Source organism: Cryphonectria parasitica (assembly GCF_011745365.1).
Source record: "Cryphonectria parasitica EP155 unplaced genomic scaffold M406scaffold_5, whole genome shotgun sequence".
Lineage (NCBI taxonomy): Eukaryota > Fungi > Ascomycota > Sordariomycetes > Diaporthales > Cryphonectriaceae > Cryphonectria > Cryphonectria parasitica.
Window position 1 is genome coordinate 2,617,229 of NW_024468913.1, and position 18,319 is coordinate 2,635,547.

At 52.6% G+C, this 18,319-nt stretch overlaps 6 protein-coding genes across 6 annotated transcripts; 4 read left to right on the forward strand and 2 right to left on the reverse strand.

Annotated features, from left to right (window-relative positions):
* Positions 1–3,071: 3,071 nt before the first annotated feature.
* Positions 3,072–4,201, forward strand: M406DRAFT_291952 (uncharacterized protein; the record flags this gene model as incomplete). The annotated part of the gene is made up of 4 exons (XM_040919004.1): positions 3,072–3,297; positions 3,407–3,435; positions 3,523–3,660; positions 3,743–4,201. The coding sequence occupies exons 1-4, from the start codon at positions 3,108–3,110 to the stop codon at positions 4,199–4,201; spliced, it is 816 nt and encodes a 271-aa protein (XP_040775738.1). The 5' UTR covers positions 3,072–3,107.
* Positions 4,202–5,221: 1,020 nt separating this feature from the next.
* M406DRAFT_98368 (uncharacterized protein) lies at positions 5,222–6,832 on the forward strand (the record flags this gene model as incomplete). Its single annotated transcript, XM_040926401.1, has 2 exons — positions 5,222–5,269; positions 5,321–6,832. 2 exons carry the CDS (start codon positions 5,222–5,224, stop codon positions 6,593–6,595), a joined length of 1,323 nt encoding a protein of 440 aa, XP_040775739.1. The 3' UTR covers positions 6,596–6,832.
* Positions 6,833–7,086: 254 nt separating this feature from the next.
* M406DRAFT_331100 (uncharacterized protein) lies at positions 7,087–8,553 on the forward strand (the record flags this gene model as incomplete). The annotated part of the gene is made up of 7 exons (XM_040920595.1): positions 7,087–7,166; positions 7,289–7,465; positions 7,731–8,011; positions 8,200–8,249; positions 8,306–8,350; positions 8,420–8,431; positions 8,488–8,553. The coding sequence occupies 7 exons, from the start codon at positions 7,087–7,089 to the stop codon at positions 8,551–8,553; spliced, it is 711 nt and encodes a 236-aa protein (XP_040775740.1).
* Positions 8,554–8,689: 136 nt separating this feature from the next.
* On the reverse strand, positions 8,690–10,032 carry M406DRAFT_107135 (uncharacterized protein; the record flags this gene model as incomplete). The annotated part of the gene is made up of 2 exons (XM_040915223.1): positions 8,690–9,733; positions 9,879–10,032. The coding sequence occupies 2 exons, from the start codon at positions 10,030–10,032 to the stop codon at positions 8,988–8,990; spliced, it is 900 nt and encodes a 299-aa protein (XP_040775741.1). The 3' UTR covers positions 8,690–8,987.
* A 4,315-nt stretch (positions 10,033–14,347) lies between these two features.
* On the forward strand, positions 14,348–15,590 carry M406DRAFT_91194 (family 4 carbohydrate esterase). The gene has a single exon (XM_040926196.1). The coding sequence runs from the start codon at positions 14,475–14,477 to the stop codon at positions 15,303–15,305; it is 831 nt and encodes a 276-aa protein (XP_040775742.1). The 5' UTR covers positions 14,348–14,474; the 3' UTR covers positions 15,306–15,590.
* Positions 15,591–17,273: 1,683 nt separating this feature from the next.
* Positions 17,274–18,254, reverse strand: M406DRAFT_221605 (uncharacterized protein; the record flags this gene model as incomplete). The annotated part of the gene is made up of 3 exons (XM_040915596.1): positions 17,274–17,648; positions 17,697–18,092; positions 18,150–18,254. Coding segments are annotated over 3 exons (876 nt in total), but the record flags the coding sequence as incomplete, so codon positions are not given.
* Between the last annotated feature and the right edge of the window lie 65 nt (positions 18,255–18,319).

Sequence of the window (18,319 nt, forward strand, 5' to 3'; positions counted from 1 at the left end):
GGGGGGGCAAGTACGTGCATGGCCGTTTGCCTTGAGGGACTCACTAGGGGGGTTTAGACCCGAGCAGTTGGGGGAGCCTGCAAGGGGGATTTGAGGAAAGTACCCTGTACGCGTTATTTTAGTATAGGTACACTACAGTCGCCTGTCTAGAAGACTTTCTATCCAAGGTGATTAATAATGCTCCATGACCGGATTTGGGACAGCCACTCCCACACTGCTGGGATCTGCCAAGCTGCAAGCCCTCTTCCCTCTCCTTTTGCTCCTCCTTTCCTTTTTCTGCCATGCATGGTGTTACTCTGATTTGATGGTCACTTGTGTAGTATGTACAGAGTAACATCAATCATGGTCAGAACGATGGTAATGTAGTACATTTGTGACTCTAAACCTTCGACAGGACAGCCAAGTCTCTAGTCATTTTGTTGGTGTAGTCAGCCACGTAAAACCTGACTACAGTAGACGCCCCCCTTTTCCAATTACACACCGACTGACTGGCTGGCTTGGCTGGCTTATCTGCAGCCTGAATGCCTCAGATGACGACCTGGTCCTGCCTCTTCAAACCAGACAAGCAACCGGCGGTGTCTTCATGCAGTAGTATGTGCCATGATCGTCACTGTCCTTACATGAGAAGGCTTGAGCCACAATCTTTCCTCATTTCCTACCTTTTGTTTCCCTTGGGGCCCAACCATTCACGAGGCAGAAAGGAAACTCTGGGTCGAGGCAACTCGAAGGGTCACAGACCATGTACATAACTGATGACACTGAAGGCCTCGGCTCACCAATCATGAAAGCAGCCCGAGAATTCTCGTGCATGCACCGCCTCGAGGAAGGATTATAAAGTTAAATCTCGCAGGCGACGCAGGTTATGAAAATTTACAGAGGTTATTGTGTGTAACACGGTGTGTGTGGTAAGTATAGTGGGGCTGCAGTCCGCACTGAGCGGCTGTTCTTTGGTCCGTCTTACACGAGGGCCTCGGATAGATCTCGCGTACGGGAAGAATTAAAATAATAATAATAAGTACACCTGGCCTAATGGATGCGGCAGAGAATGAAGAATAGAGCCTGGTGGCCTGCCGGGCAAGAGCCGACAAGACGGACAAGAGCTTCTTCGGATCCGAAGGCCGCGCCCCTCTCCCCGTGATGGTTTCCCTCGGGAGACCTCCTCGGCGAGACGGATCACACATTGAAGGCTCTCTCCGCCGTGGGGCCGAAAACAGAGCGAGACTTTATCAAGGAGTACCAGGTGATAACCTCTGAGGGTTTGATTCTTGACTGGGCCTGGCCTCGCTGATGAATTGATTGACGCATCGAGGTGTGCCCCTCCTCCTCTCTTCTGTATCAGGCCACAAGTTTCGAGCGTCATCAGCTGCCACTGCATGTGGCTTCAGATGCTTGGTTCGCATCACGAGGCCGGGTGCCTCCGGATTTCCGTACAAAGAATGCAACAAGCCCTGGAGAGGGAGTGCGCCACACCCAGTGCCCCGACTCTACCCGAGGAAAAAAGAAAAAAAAAAAAGGTGGGAGACAAAACCAAATGAGAAATGAAGTAATTTATGAAGAAAATACAAAGGAAGAAAAAATTTACAAAGGCAAGACATCGGATACAAGACCAGTATCGTCGTCAGTACTATTCAAGCCTCGGCGTTTCGTTTGGAGTCTTCCTTGTCTGTAATGTTGGAACCTTGGAAGGCAGGGCTGGTATCGGGAGTGAGGTCATGGCGTCAGTGGGAGAGGGGGCCTTAAACAAACTTAGCACGACGGGGTTGTTGATCTGCGGGCTGAGAACGACTCAGGGACCTGTCAGGATGGGAAAGGCGGAGTGCAAATCCCGTGCCGTTTCCCGACGCCATGATAGGCAAGTCTCAAAAATCAATGATGATGACAATGATGTTGGTGATAATGATGAGTGAATGGATTATTACTGTTTTGAGAGAATTTGGCGGGGTGGTGTGCTGTGGGGTGGTGTGTGGCCCCGGATATGTGCCTTCCTTGCCTTGGACATGGTACTTTGGAAGGTGCGACTACCTTGTCAAACCTGCCCAACCTCTCCTACCCAAGTCGACCCTTACAATGTACCAACTTTTATTATCCATCTTGCCAAGGCACAACGGAAAAAGGTAAAAAAGCATATGACGACCTGAGCTGCTCTAGTTAGTGGTATCGTATGCCTCGACAGGGGCCAATCTAACTACTTCCTGCATGTCTTGGCTTGGCTCGTCCCGAGATCAGATCATCGGGATTTTCTGGCCAGGGGTAAGGAAAAAAGAACAAGGGGATTGGATTTATGTAAGGGACAGGACCCTCACATGCCTCTCTTTACTGACCGAGAACACAGGAACAAGAACAAACTGTGCGCCACCTTCTCTCCCACTTCCTGTCTGTCAGTCAGCCAGTCAATCTGAACCTGAACGCAAACTCCGAGCTCAGCCTCCATACACAATTAGAAGTCGATTGGACTTTCTTTTCCCGATCGCCTCTGCCCCCAATTACTATTACTACTAAAATCTCTCTCTCTCTCCGTACTCCTTCTCGAAGGATTCCAAGAAAGCCCCTTTACTTTTCCTCTTTTCAACCTTGCGAAAGAATCCACCCCGTTCTCAGCCTCGAAACCCGCTCTTCCCGCTTCCCGCATCATTGGACTTATATAAACGTACGCTACACATCCCTCGCCAAATTACGCCTGGGGCGATCACCATTCCTGTATCCATTTGGCATTGACGTACCAAGCACCAACAACCCGCAATCGCATTCACCTCCAACAATAACAAGCCCCACCAATCTCAGCAGTTTATTCAGAAAGAAGAAAGAAAAAAAATTGGACGGCCTGAAGCGACCATTTGGCTAAGACAGATCTGGGCCGCCCATAGACTAGCCGCTCTCTGCTCTGCTCCCCTCGAGATCCACATCAGGAAGCGCCCATCGTCCCTTTCTTTGTCTTCCAAAACCCGAAAAACATAACACGCCAATTTATTGTCTCAACTCAACCGAGGCTCTTTTCCTCCTCCATATTCACTTGGTGAATTTATTCTCCTGGATTACGCCTCACCAGCTCCAATCTCCTTCCTCCCTTCCTCTTTACCCGCCGCATCCGAAGCACCCGCTCCATAACCATGCCGATCCGGAACCCCTTTGCGCGGCGGCAAGCAGACGAGGCCTCTCTGCGCCCGCCGCTGACCATCGAGCCTGCGCTCAAGACCCCGCCTGGGTTTGAGCGCGTCGACACTGTCGGCTCGAAAGCCTCGTCGGCCGTCAGCATCAGCAGCCGACGCAGCCAAGACAAAGGCGAATACAAGATGAGCGGTACGCCATGATGATCCCCAAGAAAAATCACCATTTGTTGTTCATAATTGCCTTTTTTTCGTCGCCTGGGGCAAGCATGCTAAACCATTGATATTGCCGTATTATCTAGTGGTCAACGACAGCGGTGTATATTTACCGGTATGTTTTCCAATTGAGTTCCCATTCTCGTCTTAGAACAACATAGCCTAGATGCTGACTTCAACTTTTTTGTTTGTTTGACCACAGCCATCACCTACCGAAGAGAAGGCATCATGGCCTCGTCGATACCTCTCGCGCAACTCGACCGACACCAGAAGCGAGGTGGGCGAGATCGAGCCGTTTGGGATCTCGCGGGAGTCATTTGACTCTTACCGCCGCTCTTTTGTACGTTCATAACAGCGCATAATGTCCCCGAGGCGGAGGAGCAGGGGATGCTTCTGAGACTAACTTGGTTGAAACGACATAGGATATTTCAGCGCGTTCCCCGATTGTAAGCCACGACAGCTATACCCGCCGTTCCATGGATTCGGCGAGATTCGCGCGCATGCCTCGACAGCGCCTCTTCGAGCGCGACACGCCAACATCAGTCGAGGAGGGCGAAGGCGAAGGGTTCGAAGAGGTCGGCCTGAACGACGACGAGAAGAAACAGGGCACCGAACCAACCCAACAACAAGCACCACTGCATCCCCCGCAACAGAAGAAGAGAGGGTTTTTTGCCAAGTTTTCCGACCACAACCAAGACGGCAGCGCCCTCTCACCAACGCTAGCGTCACCATCACCTACATCCTCACGGTTCTCGCTACTGGCTGGTCGCAAGCGGGCGCAGAGCAGCAGCCAGGGGGCCGAGCTAGGCGCCATGGAGAGACCACGGTCCGCCAACAGGGACATGGCTCGAGAGATGACCGATGTGTCTGCGCAGGCCTAGTGTGCTGCTGCCGCTATTGTCAAAGGGACAGCGAGCCCGATTCTTGTGGACGAGATGGCGGCGAGTTGATTGTGACGAACACCAGCAACGTGCAATAACGTTGCCCCCAATCAAAGCTCTCCCGGTCGCTACCAATATGGGCCCTGATGCATTATGTTCTTTCGGGAGCCCTTGTTTTTTCAATTCTCCAGAACCCTGGCCGGGACGAATACAGGACAAGACATTCGCTCATGATCAACATGATCAATACACAACACGAACACACGGAGTCATGAGTGGATCGAGTCTCTTTCTTTTTCTTTTTTTAATTACACTGATTATAAGATACAAACCACAACTGGAGAGGGAAAAGAGGCCTATGATTGTCTCCGAAGTACCCCATTGAATGATAATGCAATAAAAAGAAATTTATTACCAGACACACTCCTTGCTCAGGGTTGTGGTGAGGTTTACTCCGAGGGGAAACACGAATTTTACGAGGTTCTGGCAAGAGCACTGGATGACTGACTTTTGACTATTTTGTCCCGTGGATATTGATGGGAAGGGGCCGAGAGCCGGGGTCGATCTCCCTCCTCTCTGCCGTCCGGGTCCCCGATAACGGGCTCGGCTCCTTCCCCAGCTCCATTACGCCATTTCGGAGACGACGCATCTCAACTTCTACACTTCGATCTAGACACACACTTTAACAGCAAAGGTACGCAAGATTCTAGACGACAAGGGCACTTATCTACCATTTCAATATATGTGATTATTTTCCAGAGTCTCTCTGCTGATCACAGCAAACTCAATTCGTCATTTAGCCTCATCGTCGAGTCAAAATCTCATTCAAACTTCTCGTGACCCAAAGAAGAGATCAAGTGTGTTTACATGTGTGAGTCAGCCCGCTCTGCTGGTATATCAAAGCACAGTCATATTTCAGAGGTCGAGACAAGCAAGGAGTCCAGAGGAATAACAGACCATCCTAAGCAGTTATCAAGGCAGAGAAACCACTCGAAGAGAAACACAGCACATGATACTGTCATGACGACAGAAAGCACAAGCACACCGTCTCATCCCTCCGGGCTCCCGGTGGACGAGTCCGGCCCGTCAGCAGCAGCCATCACCACCGCAGAGTCTCAGGGCCACTCCTCCTCCTCCGGCCCTGGCTCTCTGGCCTCTCACTTTCCCAATCGTGAGCTCGCCCTCTCCTCTCTCGCCGTCCACGCAGACGACTACATCAATTCGCACCGCGCCGTCGCGCCCCCGTTGCACACGTCCACCACCTTCCGGTACAATGACAACCCTGACCTCCTCCGGTCGTGGGACAACGCCGACCCAGCCGCCCCCTTTGACTCGCACGTCTACAGCCGCGCCACGGCGCCCAACACGACGCGCCTCGAGGCTCTCCTGTCCGCCCTACTCGGCGGGCCCGCCATCACCTATGCCAGCGGCCTGGCTGCCTTCCACGCCCTGCTGGTCTTCCTCAACCCACGCCGCGTCGCCATCAGTGGCGGCTATCACGGCTGCCACGGCGTCGTCCGCCTCATGTCTAAGCTCACGGGCCTGGAGCAGCTCGAGCTCGAAGACCCGGCCCAGCTGGCCCTCCTCAAGCCTGGCGACGTCATTCACGTCGAGACCCCGCTCAACCCGACCGGTGAGGCCCGCGACCTCGAGCACTACGCCCGCCGTGCCCGTGAGCTGGGCTGCTACCTCACCGTCGACGCCACCTTTGCGCCCCCGCCCCTGCTCGACCCCTTCCGTTTCGGCGCCGACGTCATCATGCACAGCGGCACCAAGTACATCGGTGGCCACAGCGACATGCTCTGCGGCGTACTTGCCGTGCGTCCGGACCGCGCGCGTGATGACGGCTGGGCCAAGGGCCTCCTGGACGAGCGGGTGTTCCTGGGCAGCGTGATGGGCAGCCTGGAGGGCTGGCTGGGCGTGCGCAGTCTGCGGACGCTCGAGGTCCGTGTCGAGAGACAGAGCCACAGTGCCACGCAGCTGGTGGCGTGGCTCGACGCCGAGACGCGGCGGGATGGCCAGGACGGCGGGGGCGTCGTAGCGCGCCTAGTCGACAAAGTCCAGCACGCCAGCCTGCAGCCCGAGGCGGCAGTCGAGGGGAGCTGGCTGCGGAGACAGATGCCGCGGGGTTGGGGCCCCGTCTTCACCATCGTCATGAAGAGGGACGACGACGCACGCCGGCTGCCGAGCAAGCTGCACCTGTTTCACCACGCCACGAGCCTGGGCGGCGTCGAGAGCCTGATCGAGTGGCGGGCCATGTCAGACACGAGCATGGCCAAAACCGTGTTGCGGGTGAGTATCGGGGTCGAGGCGTGGGAGGATCTGCGGGAGGATCTTTTGCAGGGCTTCAAGGCGCTCCTGGGCGAGAACAGCACGTTCTCAGAAACTTCATGATCTGCCCGTTCAGCAGCAGGTTGGTAAGACCCTGCCTCAATCGGCCCGCCATCTCTTTCCGAGGAAAGTCGGTTTGCCGGCTTGTTTTACGACATCAGGAGGAGATATGCACAATGCAAGGGAGGCTGCAGGGCTGCCACTTGAAGAACGGTTGCGTGGCCTTTTCAGAAATCATTGTATGTCGCTAACGCTTAAAGTGAGAGATATAGTTAGATCATCTAGAAGGACTATGCTTAGGCAGCAAGTATGAAGAATCACGTCACATTCCAGAAACGTTGTAGTGCAGTGGCAGGGCCTGAGGCTGAAATGAATGGTGTATTTCTCAAAACGGGCAGGGCCATGCATACTCTGCGTTCCAACCACCACCCTCCTACCTGCGCTCGTAGGAGTGCGAGGAAGACTGCGGCTGCGACTGCATCCTCGCAATCAGGAGTCTGTTTCTCCCCTCCTGCAGAGCGAGGGCCGACTGGGCATCCGTGTTGCCGAGAAACATGGAGCTTTCCCCCTTGGCCTCACAGTACTGGAAGGTGAGCTTCGTGTCGCTGGGCGGGACCGCTGGCCAGCGGTCAACGTAAGGCCATTCAGCCTTATCCCCGCGGCAAGCCAGGCGACACGCTCGCACCTCATTGACGGAGTCTCTCTTCATCATGCCCATTTTGGCCAAGGCGCGTCTAAAATGGAACCCTTGTCCAGGTCGTTCTTGAGCCTGCTCAACAAGGTCCAGACACAAAACAGAAGCAACAAGCTCCGCCTACGTCAGCCCTCCCAGAACCAGAGTTCAAGCGCAATCCCTACATCGAAGGAGGTAAGGAAGTTTGATGTCATCATCCTGCCGTCGACCACCCTCTTCTCCCTGGTCCAGTGGTCGTAGTGAGGTGATAGGCTGCTATAGGTACACTTGGCGGTGGCCCCCAACGGGATGTGCAAAGTCTGGCCAACGTGCATCATCATTTCTCATGTGACAATAAGTTGTCTTGCGTGGGCTGTCGTTGAGGCTGAAAGATGACCAAGCGGAGCCTTGCTTATTGCGCGCTTCGTTTGGTGATACGGAGACAAGGAGAGGTAAGTTAGCGCCGAGCAGCGTGTGACGGCAACTAGATTCAACGCATTAGCTTCTGATTTCTACCTGGAAAAGTCCAGGCCTCCATCGAGGAAAACGCTTCGACAAGGCTCATCTTAAAGTGCGGACTGCGACCACAGAGCAAGGACACCAGGAAATCCGGTCTGACACATGCATCGCTCACGTCGAGCTGCGATCAGAAGAGGGCAACTTTCTCTTACATCCCGAGTGTACCCTCAACTGCGAGGAACTCTGGACGATGGACACCGACGTGCCCATCAGGATCATCGGCCAGGTGCAGAATATTGATGAGGTCTTGCGGATCTTTCGCAGCACACAGAGTCGACTTTACGAGAGTGTGGAAAGCAATCTGCGCTCAGAAAGACGTTTATCAGCTTGATGAGATGCTTGGTGTAATTACAGTGAATACCTAGGATATCGTTCATAGATTGATAGAGAGTCCTCGAGTCAAGATCGACCCGTCCTTCTAGCCTAGCAATTTCGCATTAAATTGTAAAAATCTCTCGAGAATACAACTGCAAAGTCTCTTCCATCCGGAACCCTAGCTCTGAAGAGACGAGGCACGTGAACAGGGTAATACGGCGTGATGAAGCTTGTCGTCGATTTGAATCTAAAAACAACAAATCCAGGGTCTTCAGGAGGATGTTGCATCAGCCTCGCCTACTTTTAAGTATGTAAGGATCAGACATATAGCTGATGGTCTGTTACTTTATGATAAATCATACGTTACGGTCCTTTCACAGTTCAACATCAATGTATGTATGGTTGTGTTGTTAAGTATTTTTTTCCCCAAGCATATTTGAATTCCAAGCCGAACCTCAAGCCTTCAGCCATGTCACTTGGCCACTTCCGTCGATACTCGCTGCTGGGTGAGTAGTAACCTATACACACTAGCATATCGACTATCTTCACGCATGCACATGTTCAACGTCTTTTCAAGTCAGACGTCATGTCCAACGGTTCCAGGGGTCCTTTCCTAAACTATGTCCGCGAGCAAAATTTGGAAATCGGTTGGTAGTGTTGAACATTTATGATATTTCTTTCTACCTGCCTGCTTGCATCTCCTTTCCAAAGCATTCGTTCCTGCTCATTTCAAAATGTTGCGCGCCAGGCGGTTAAGCGCATGGGCGCAACTGGAACGGCCTGGCAAGTTGTGCCATGCCGAAGAGAAGAGTAAGTACCCAACCCATCCCATCCATGTTGATTCGTACCAGACATCCCTCCAACTTCACCAAACGAATGTTGTTAAGCCATCATCGTCTCGTCGTCAAGAGAATAAACGGAGAGAAAAGAAACGAGAGAAAAAGAAATTTAAAGGCCCCCAAGAAGACCGCCGACGCCTGAACCGATGGCCCCAACACCAGCTGTCACTCCAGATCCGACGGTTCCAACGGTCGATCCCACTCCAGATCCGACAGTCCCAACGGTTGATCCTACTCCAGATCCCACAGCCTGGCCAGCTCCCACCGTCGATCCGAGGGTCGACCCAACCGTAGACCCAACAGTGCCCACCGTCGAGCCAGCAGCCCCTGCCACGGTGCCCACGACACCGCCGACAGTCTGGAAGACGCTGCCCAGGCCGAGAGACGACGTGAAGCGGTTGACCACGGTGGACAAGCTGTTGATGGTATTCTGCAGGGCGGTGACCGAGATAACGGGGTTGTTGAGCAGGGCGCTGGTGGCGCTCTGGCTGAACGTCAGAAGAGGGGTGGTTAGGGTGATGATGGAGTTGCCCAGGGCCTGGAGTTCGGACTGGTACGCCGCGCCGAGCTGGGACTCGATAAGGCCGACAGACACGACATTTATACTAATGCCGGAGAGGGCGCTCTGCACGGTCGACAGGTCAGAGTTGAGCTGATCGACCTCGGCCTGGGTGAAGCCCGCAATCGCCGCGGCGGTGTTGCCCCCGGCTTTGAGGGTCGCCGAGGAGATGGCCGCCGCTGCGCCGTTGAGACCGTTGATGAGCGCGCCAATGTTGCCGCTGAAGACTGCTTGGGCTGTCTCGACTGCCGTGGTCTGGTCATTGACAGTGTTCCCAACGGCAGAAACCAATCCGTCTGCGATTAGAAGCTTTGATCAGCAAGAGAAAAGAAAACAAAAAGAGTTATGCATATTTCTGAACCAGAGTGGTACAGCAGCTCCTTGAACGAAACATTCCGATTTGGATGAGAGCAAACAACAATATCAAGACGTATCACATACTGAAAGCATCTGAGAACCCTGTCACAAGTCCTTCTACCGAAGCGATGGCGGTGCTGATAGTACTGATGACAGTGTCTTGGCGAGGCTTGTTGATGGCGGCACTCCACGCACTGGAGGCGAGGCACATGGCGGTGAGCGCAGAGGAGTATCTCATCTTGAAAGACTGTTTTAGCGGTAGAGCCTGAAAGCTTTTTCAGAAGAATTAAGCGTTTTATTAAATATTTTAAGACGGCGGTCGAGAACAAAAAAGAGTGAATGCCCAGGAGGTTGTGCAGAGACCTTGAAAGAGCAGTTCAGTCCCGAGTCTGGTGGGCGGGCGGCCTTGTCCTTCTTATGAGCGTCCCTCCTCACAGCACATCTCTGTTTGTTTGCCCCTTTGCAATCATTAATACAAGCTTAAGTATTAAGTATGCAGCGGTGATTCGGTCCGCATCTGGGCCATGTCTTGGGACATCCCGCGAGAGGTGTTCCTCGCCTGCGTAATGGGTTGTGACCGGTACATCGCCGGGAGTTTCCCGTCTCGTATCTTGTTGGAACTTTTGTGTTCTGCGTGAGACATGACCTGCTTCAACATTCAAGGTGAGGAATGCTGGATTATGCCTTCCGCTAGAAAAACACTATCCGAAGACTCTACTTATCATTCAAAAGGGAGAAGACAAAAGGTGGTGAACGCAGCCTTATGAGGAGGTTGTTAGCATGTAAATAAAGCAGGCCAAAACCGCTTGGTCAGAGTGCTTCCCATAGTCGGTCAAGTGAGGGGGAGCGTTCCGCGCAAAAGAGGACTTCGGTATACCACCATGAGGGCTTTCATCGAGATGGGAGGCAGATCGCTATCTGAACCACATTTTACATCCCTTCCCAGAGAATTCCCATTTCATTCCTGGACAAGCCTTACACGTGCCTCATGAGGCGGGATTTGAGGCATGCCCCAAGGGATTGGCAGACAGTGATGCGCAGGACACTGGTTGTCTGCCAATTTCACAGTTTCCTGCCGAGGGATGAACTTCCCTGGTGGTGTCGTGGGGGGGGGGGGGGGGAACGTGAGTTCCACAGCATTCAGGCATGGGTTCTCAGCCCAAAATCCGAGAGCATTCCACAACATGTGATTAGCGTCGCCGTACACGACGGGTGGCGTGAGATGGTGTGCTTTGTTGTTGATGCGATATATTATTTCATGCTCCTTGCTACTTGTGATGTTGTTTTGAGTTGCGGAGCTAGCATTGCCAACAAACCCTGCTTTGGTGGCAAAAACGACACAAGAGCTGGCAACATAGAAGACTAGGTTTTCCTATAAACCCCCCCCCCCCCAGGGAGGAACCTGAGGTCTGAACAGCCGTATTTGGAACAAAATAAAAAAAGAGAGGAGCTCGTACATCAGCATTGGACGAAAATACTGTAGATCAAACAGAGGGCAGTGTGAGCAAGTACTTACTTACTTTGACTAAGGCAAGTTAGGTGTCAGTCATTCAATAGGGGTCGTTGAGCCTCCAGACAGAAATTCTCTGATCATTTTCAATCAAGCCGTTCAGTACAAGACAATTATTACCTGATAAGTGAAACTACACAAAGCTGCCAGCACTGGTACTGTTCAAATGACGATCTCGGTGCAATCTGAAGGATTGTATTAATGCGGTCATTTGCCTACTGGATGTGCTGCGTAGCCGAATTGCAACATAACCGAATACTTAAATATTTACATGGCTTGAGAATCATAAGTAAAGCAACAGTAATTAACAGGATATGTTGATGAAGCTAATTCGAGCACGAAGCAAGGAGTGATTATGATGCGATATCTCCTCAAGGGCTGAAATGCATCGCCTCATGCTGTAGACTTCGTTGCATTGCATCGATCCATATATGAACCATTTCGACCTAAGGGATAGAGATTGTACTCATGATTACTAAGATGCCCAAGTCACCTATTTTATTAGAGCAAGTCTTCCCGAGGATTCCTTGACCAGGTACCTGGCTTTCCCCCCCCCCCCCCCTGATTTTTCCTTTACAACTAGAAACATGAGGAGGCCAGAAAGTTAGTCCTTCAATCTCTCTCCCTCGTTGAAGGCGGGCCCTCATGACGAGGCGAGTTGGAAGTGAGCACAGTCCAGGTATGCCGAGCATCTACAATGGACCTCATATAACACCTGCATATTTTATTCTTCTAATATCTTTTTCTGAAAAAGAACAATTGTATGATCCAGAATAGTCTTTTCAAATTAAGGAAATGTTGTCAATATCTTGGGGGTTTCGCAATTTTACCTGGGAAGTTCTGAGGCGCAACTACCCTCCCCCACCCCCCCCCCCCAGATACTCTCTCGAGTACGTGGTCTTGGGACTTATATGGTAAGTCAAAGGGGGGGGTTTTGGGCCGGGGTAGTTTTGGGCCACCCTGGCCACCCTCACCGCCTCTTCAACCCCCTTTAGTTTGATAGCTATTACTCAACCAATTTTGATCCAAACAACTTCATCTTTCCAGCAAACCTTTATCTGACTGTTATGAAGCCCTATTCCGAGTTTGAGCTAGCCCAGGCCGTTGAGGCTGTCAGAAAAGGCAAGTCTCAGCGGCAAGCCTCGAGGGAATGGGGTATTCCAAGGAGTACTCTTCAGGCTCGCCTAGAAGGAGGGGAATCGCATAAAACAGCCCACGAAAACCAGCAAAGGCTCTCTATTGATCAGGAAAGAAGACTAGCCGAATGGATCCTGATTCAAGAAAGCCTAGGCGTTCCACCAAGCCATTCAGAACTCAAATACTTTGCTCAGCAGATCCTCGAGGTCCAGGGAGACTCTCAGGCCCTCGGGGTGCAATGGACTCAGGCTTTTTTGAAGAGAAATCCAGAGATAAAGGTCAGGAAGACTCGCCGCATTGCCTCTGAATGAACGAATGGGGCTACAACAGAGGTAATACGGCTTTGGTTTCGTCTTTTCAATCTTCCTCATATCCAAGCTATTAAGCCAGCTAATAGATGGAATATGGATGAAGCTGGCCTGATGGAGGGCCAAGGAACAAATGGATTAGTTCTCGGAGGCTCCTCTTCGCGTTCAATTCAAAGGAAAGACCCTGGATCAAAAGCCTGGACTTCTTTCCTCGAGTGTATCTCAGCTACAGGTGCCTACCTCTTCCCTCTGGTGATTTTCAAGGGCCAAACGGTACAACAACAGTGGTTTCCTCTTGATTTGGAGCCTTTTGATGGTTGGAAGTTTACAGCTACGCAAAACGGATGGACAAACGATAAAATGGCAGTTGAATGGCTGAAAGAGATCTTCATTCCTCATAGCCAGCCAGCAGACCCCTCAGAAGCCAGGCTGTTAGTCCTGGATGGCCATGGCAGCCATAAAACGGACGAGTTTATGTGGCTTTGCTTCCAAAACAATATCCTGCTTATTTACTTGCCTCCTCATACCTCTCACGTTCTTCAACCCCTCGATCTAGGGGTCTTTTCATCTCTCAAACGGGCATACAGAAAGAAAGTCAGCAATATGGGCCAATGGGGCGATTCAACTATCGCAGGCAAGCGTTTATTCCTCAGCAACTATCGTCTGGCTCGACTGGAAGGCCTTTCAAGCCAGAATATTAGATCTGGATGGAAAGCAACTGGTCTGTGGCCTCTCAGACCCTCAAAAGCCCTCTTGAGCCCTCTTCTCCTCGAGAACAGTCAACCAAGCCGTCAGACCCAGTCCAATTCAGGCTCAGCACAATCAACAGCACCTCGTCTTTCCCCAAAAGCCTCCTCAAGCCAGCCAGTCCTCTTTTCAACTCCTCGAAAGGCTAAACAGCTGTACTATCAGCTGCTAGAGAATCGACAACAACTTCGAACGGAACCAGGCCGCCGTATGCTATTCAAGAAGATAAAAAAGGCTTATGGGGAGAGGGACCTCGAGTTTGCCAAGGCATTGGAGGAAAATAAAGCGTTGAAAAGGCAGATTGAGGCTCTGAGGCCTAGTAAAAGAAGAAAGGTTGATATGGATCCGAATTCGAAGTTTGCAGGGATTGAGGATATACAGAGAGCTCAAAACGCGGCCAATCGCCACGAGGATAGTCTGAATGAAGAGAGCGATGTCGAATTACCTACTGATGAGGAGGATTGCATCGTGGTGGGTGAATAGAATAGATAAACAGTATATATATATATGGGTGTGTGTATTTGACGAGGGTGGCCAGGGTGGCCCAAAACTACCCCGGCCCAAAACCCCCCCCTTTGACTTACGTCGTCGAGTACTCCTGCTTAAGCTGAAAACGTTCAGGGGTTAGGTAAACTAAATGGACTACCGGAACGGGGCCCTGGTCCCCGCAACCCGGCACTTACAGCGCGGTGCAGCACAGGCCACCCGCCTAAGATAGATTGGACGGGTGACATTGCATAATCGTTTTCAATTTGAGGATCTTATCGACAACCTTTCAACACGTCTCGATCAAAGCTTTAACAATATCTGCTGCGTCACGTACAAACCCTCCACACTCAAATTGCAGCACCCCACAACCTCGAGTTGCATCCGACTTTGACATATACAGATGTAGCCTCAAATCGAACCAACCCCTCTATTGCAACGAAACCTCCCCACCGCCCCCCCCTGCCCCGCCGACCTTACTTACCAAATGACATGATCCGTCTCTCCGCCCTCTTCCGCCTACCCTCCAAGGTGAAGCGGCGCGCCCGTCGGCACAGGATGGCCACGCTCCTCCTGCTCTGCTTCCTACTCCTCCTCCTCCTCCTACCATTCTACATCATCTACCGCCCGCCACGGCTCCTCATCCGCTACTTCCAGCACCGCTGGCCCGACGTCCTCTGGGAGGTCTCGATCCCCCATTCCTCCTCGAAGCCCAACGGTGGCGACAAGTACATAGCGCTCACCATCGACGACGCGCCGTCCGAGCACACGCGCGCGATCCTGCAGGTCCTCGAGGACAGCGACGCGCACGCCACCATGTTCGTTATCGGCGGGCAGGTCGAGGGCCGCGAGGACGTGCTGCGCGAGGTGGTGGCGCAGGGCAACGAGCTGGGCAACCACGCGATGCACGACGAGGCCGCGCGCGGCCTGGACCTGGACGTGCTCGAGGGCCAGATCGAGCGCGTGCAGGGGCTCATACGGCAGGCGTACGCGGACGCCGGCCGGCCGGAGGGGCCGCGGCATCAGTACTTCCGGCCCGGGTCGGGGATCTTCAGCACCGAGATGCGGGCTATGGTCAGCAGGCTGGGGTACAGGCTCGTGCTGGGCAGCGTCTACCCACATGACCCTCAGGTCCCCTACTGGTGGCTGAACGCATGGCATATCCTCAGCATGGCCAGGGACGGCGGCATCATCGTGTGTCACGACAGGAGGAGCTGGACCATACCCATGTTGAAGAAGGTGCTGCCCGAGCTCAAGAGGAGGGGCTACAAGGTGGTGACCGTCTCCGAGCTCCTGGACGCCGCGAGCCGGCGAGCCGAGTAGCCTGCTTGGGCTGAGGTTGTGGCTTTCATACGGTCTGGACTAGATGTTCTTGAGACCTTTTACGGAGCTGCGGGACCAGCAACTTGTGTCTTCTTTGCAAAAGAGACAACCCCCCCCCCCCTCGAGTGTCATAGATTAGGAAGAATTCAGCATTGGAGGAGGGTTGTCTTTTTTAAGGCGTTTATATGTGCTTCTTTGATCATGGCATGGAGTTTATCGGCGTCGGAACTACAATATAGGATGAAAATAGACCGAGAACGGATACACTGGGCAGGTTGACCTACCACTCTCCTGTGCCTCTTAACGCCTCTCTCTATTCCGGAGTGGGCGGCACAAACCCATTTCTTCCCAAAGCTCACACAAAAGCTGTATGCACGTCACACAGAAATGAGACTGCATCCTTGCGCTGCTCTGCAGTACGACAGCCATCTCGCGCATCCGCCTACAGAAAGTCCACGTGCATCGAGAATGGATTGCTCCAGCCACAGACGTAGCTCTGCGGAACCCCAGAACCAAGACACGTGGCGCACCTGGGCCGGGGTCCTCTACCCCAGCCTTCGAGTGAAGATGTTCCATCTCCTTGACGCCAAGCGGGGTTCTGCCCGGGGTCATCAACCTGGAACGTTCCAAATCATAGGCTCATAAGCGCTCATGAAATGAAAACCAGGAAAAAGTGAAAAGAGGAAAAAAATTTTAAAGAATGAAGAAAAGAAAGGCTCAGCCGGGAAACCCTTCCGGAGGTAATACCGTTGTCCCAACAAATCCTGAGAAGATTAAGCTTCACGAATAAAGTTGTCTTTCAATGCCGGCCCCGGTCAACAGTTCACACAAAACCACAAATCAAGCATATCTGGGGTACAAGACACTACAGCACGAGATCCCCTGTGGTTCGAGAAGTTCTCAAAATCCCCTTGCGGCCACTTCCATGCCAAGGGCCGTCTTTAAGTATGTATGCTGCGTGGCCCGCCCGGGACCCTGCACACTAAAGGTTGTTATGCTATATAGTAAGCATACTTATGTGAACCTCAATGAGGAAGAAGCGTTGTAGCAGCAGCAGCAAGGATGTCGTAGAATGTGCGAGATTGGAGAGCCTTAGGCCCAGCAGCAACAAGTGAGGCGAGCCTTGTTCGGTGCCCCACGACGTTTGTTTGGAGTACATAAGTAGATTTCCTAGTACAGTACTCCAGGAAGGGGGGCTGACAGGGATAGGCCCCAGCAGCTAAATCTATGTCGAGGCGAACGGGGATCCGCGTGCATGAACTTCAAAACTTGGGCATGGCCCTGCAGATCGCCAGTATCATATATAGTGTCCCTGGCAGTTTTGTTCCCTGTCCTGTGATCTATTGCAACCATGTCATCTGTCAACAGTCAGGACGTCACATGCGATTGGTAGTCATGAATATTTGGTATGCGTTCATCATCCAGCTTTGATTCATGGAATATCTTAGGAATAAAACCTGCAGTCTCTATGCTGCTATGGAATTGAAGTGTTTCAAGACCTCGTGCCTTCCAATTTCTTTCATCTGTCCCCCCTTGGTATCTCATAAGTGTAGAACAAAGTAAAAAAAATAATAAAAGGAAGGGAAAAGAAAAGAACAAAAGTTTGTGAATGAATACAACGTTGTAGGGAGTGTTGAGAATGTAGTAAAGAATATCTCCAGGAAAGAGTGACTGGAGGGATTAGAAAATAAGAACAATGTCCTGACACCCAAATGTTGTTCTGCTGCCTCAAGGGGCACGGGGAATAATGTGAAAACAAGAATTGAATAGCAACCCAGTGACCAAAGTTTTCAAGGACGCCTTTCTCCCTTGCATGACTTGGAATATCCTGAACCCTCGCACCGATGCAAGTGTGTTCCAACCGATTGGAACCAGGTATCCTGGGCGCGGCCTCGCTCAGTGCATGCCGTCCCCTCCGATAACAAAAGTCTAGATCCACTGGGGAGCCACGGTCTTAACGTGCCTCGCCTCGCCACCAAAGAAGGTGCTGAACAGACTCTGGATATCAGAGACGTACTCTTCGGGGCTGAATTTGTACAACCCTCGAGAGGCGAGGTCCTTCTCCTCTTGCGTAGCAATAGCACGGCTCTTGTCTGCAGCCTTGAGAGCAAACTCCTCAGCGAGCTCCGTGACCTGCGCCAGTTCGTGTCCAAATGGCTCCTTCGTGGCTGCTGCAGAAGATGACGACAGCGCGGCAGGGACCGGCGGGGGCATCTTGGCCGAGGTTTTCTGTGCGTGATAGGCGCTGCTGGTGTGGGGGCTGCTGGCCGTGGTGTTGGTCGAGTTCGATGAGGCACGGGAGAAGGTGCCGCTGGCCTTGGAAGAAACGGACCGGCTGGATTGCTCTGACAGTCTCGAAATAGAGGGCTTGCCGCCCAGTCGTTCTGGAACAGACGCCTTCCGGCTTAGAGAATCTGTTCTCCGGCTCAGAGGCTCGAATGACCGCTTGGTGTGGGACGGCGCTCGCTTGGGGATCGCCGGCACAGCTGGCGCATTCACAGTCGAGGTCTGGCCAGGAAGGGTGAAGTAGCAGGAAAGATGATTCGGCTCGGGTGCGACGGGAGACTTATCATCGTCGTGCAGGTCACCGCCGTGCGGGAAAGCCGAATCAGGACTGGTTGGCGGTGAAGACGCTGCGGTTGGGCTGCGGTCCGAGTCGCCCTCGGACCCAAGCGACATGGACGAGTAGGATGTGGCCGTCTTGGGCTCCTTGTGGATATCCGGGGCGTCGTATGACAGCATGTTGGTGGTGTGAATCAGTTCTGTTGGTGCTGAGATCTTGGGGCCCTTGCGGATATCTGGGGCGTTGTAAGAGAGCATGTTGGTCGTGTGGACCAGCTCGACTGGCCCTGATATCTTGGTCCGCACAGTGTTGCTTCTGGTTGGCCTGCCCTCTCCATCACCCCCAAACACCTTGGCCCGGCGGGTGGTGAACGCTCTGGCTAGAGACATTTTTGCAGAGTTTGGATGGAACGAAATGGAGGTTGTTGAGAAAGATCCGGAGGAGCCTTGGA

What these genes read in the sequence shown, in the direction of transcription:
- M406DRAFT_91194 (XM_040926196.1), top strand. Translation starts at nt 14,475, where the DNA reads ATGATCCGTCTCTCCGCCCTCTTCCGCCTACCCTCCAAGGTGAAGCGG.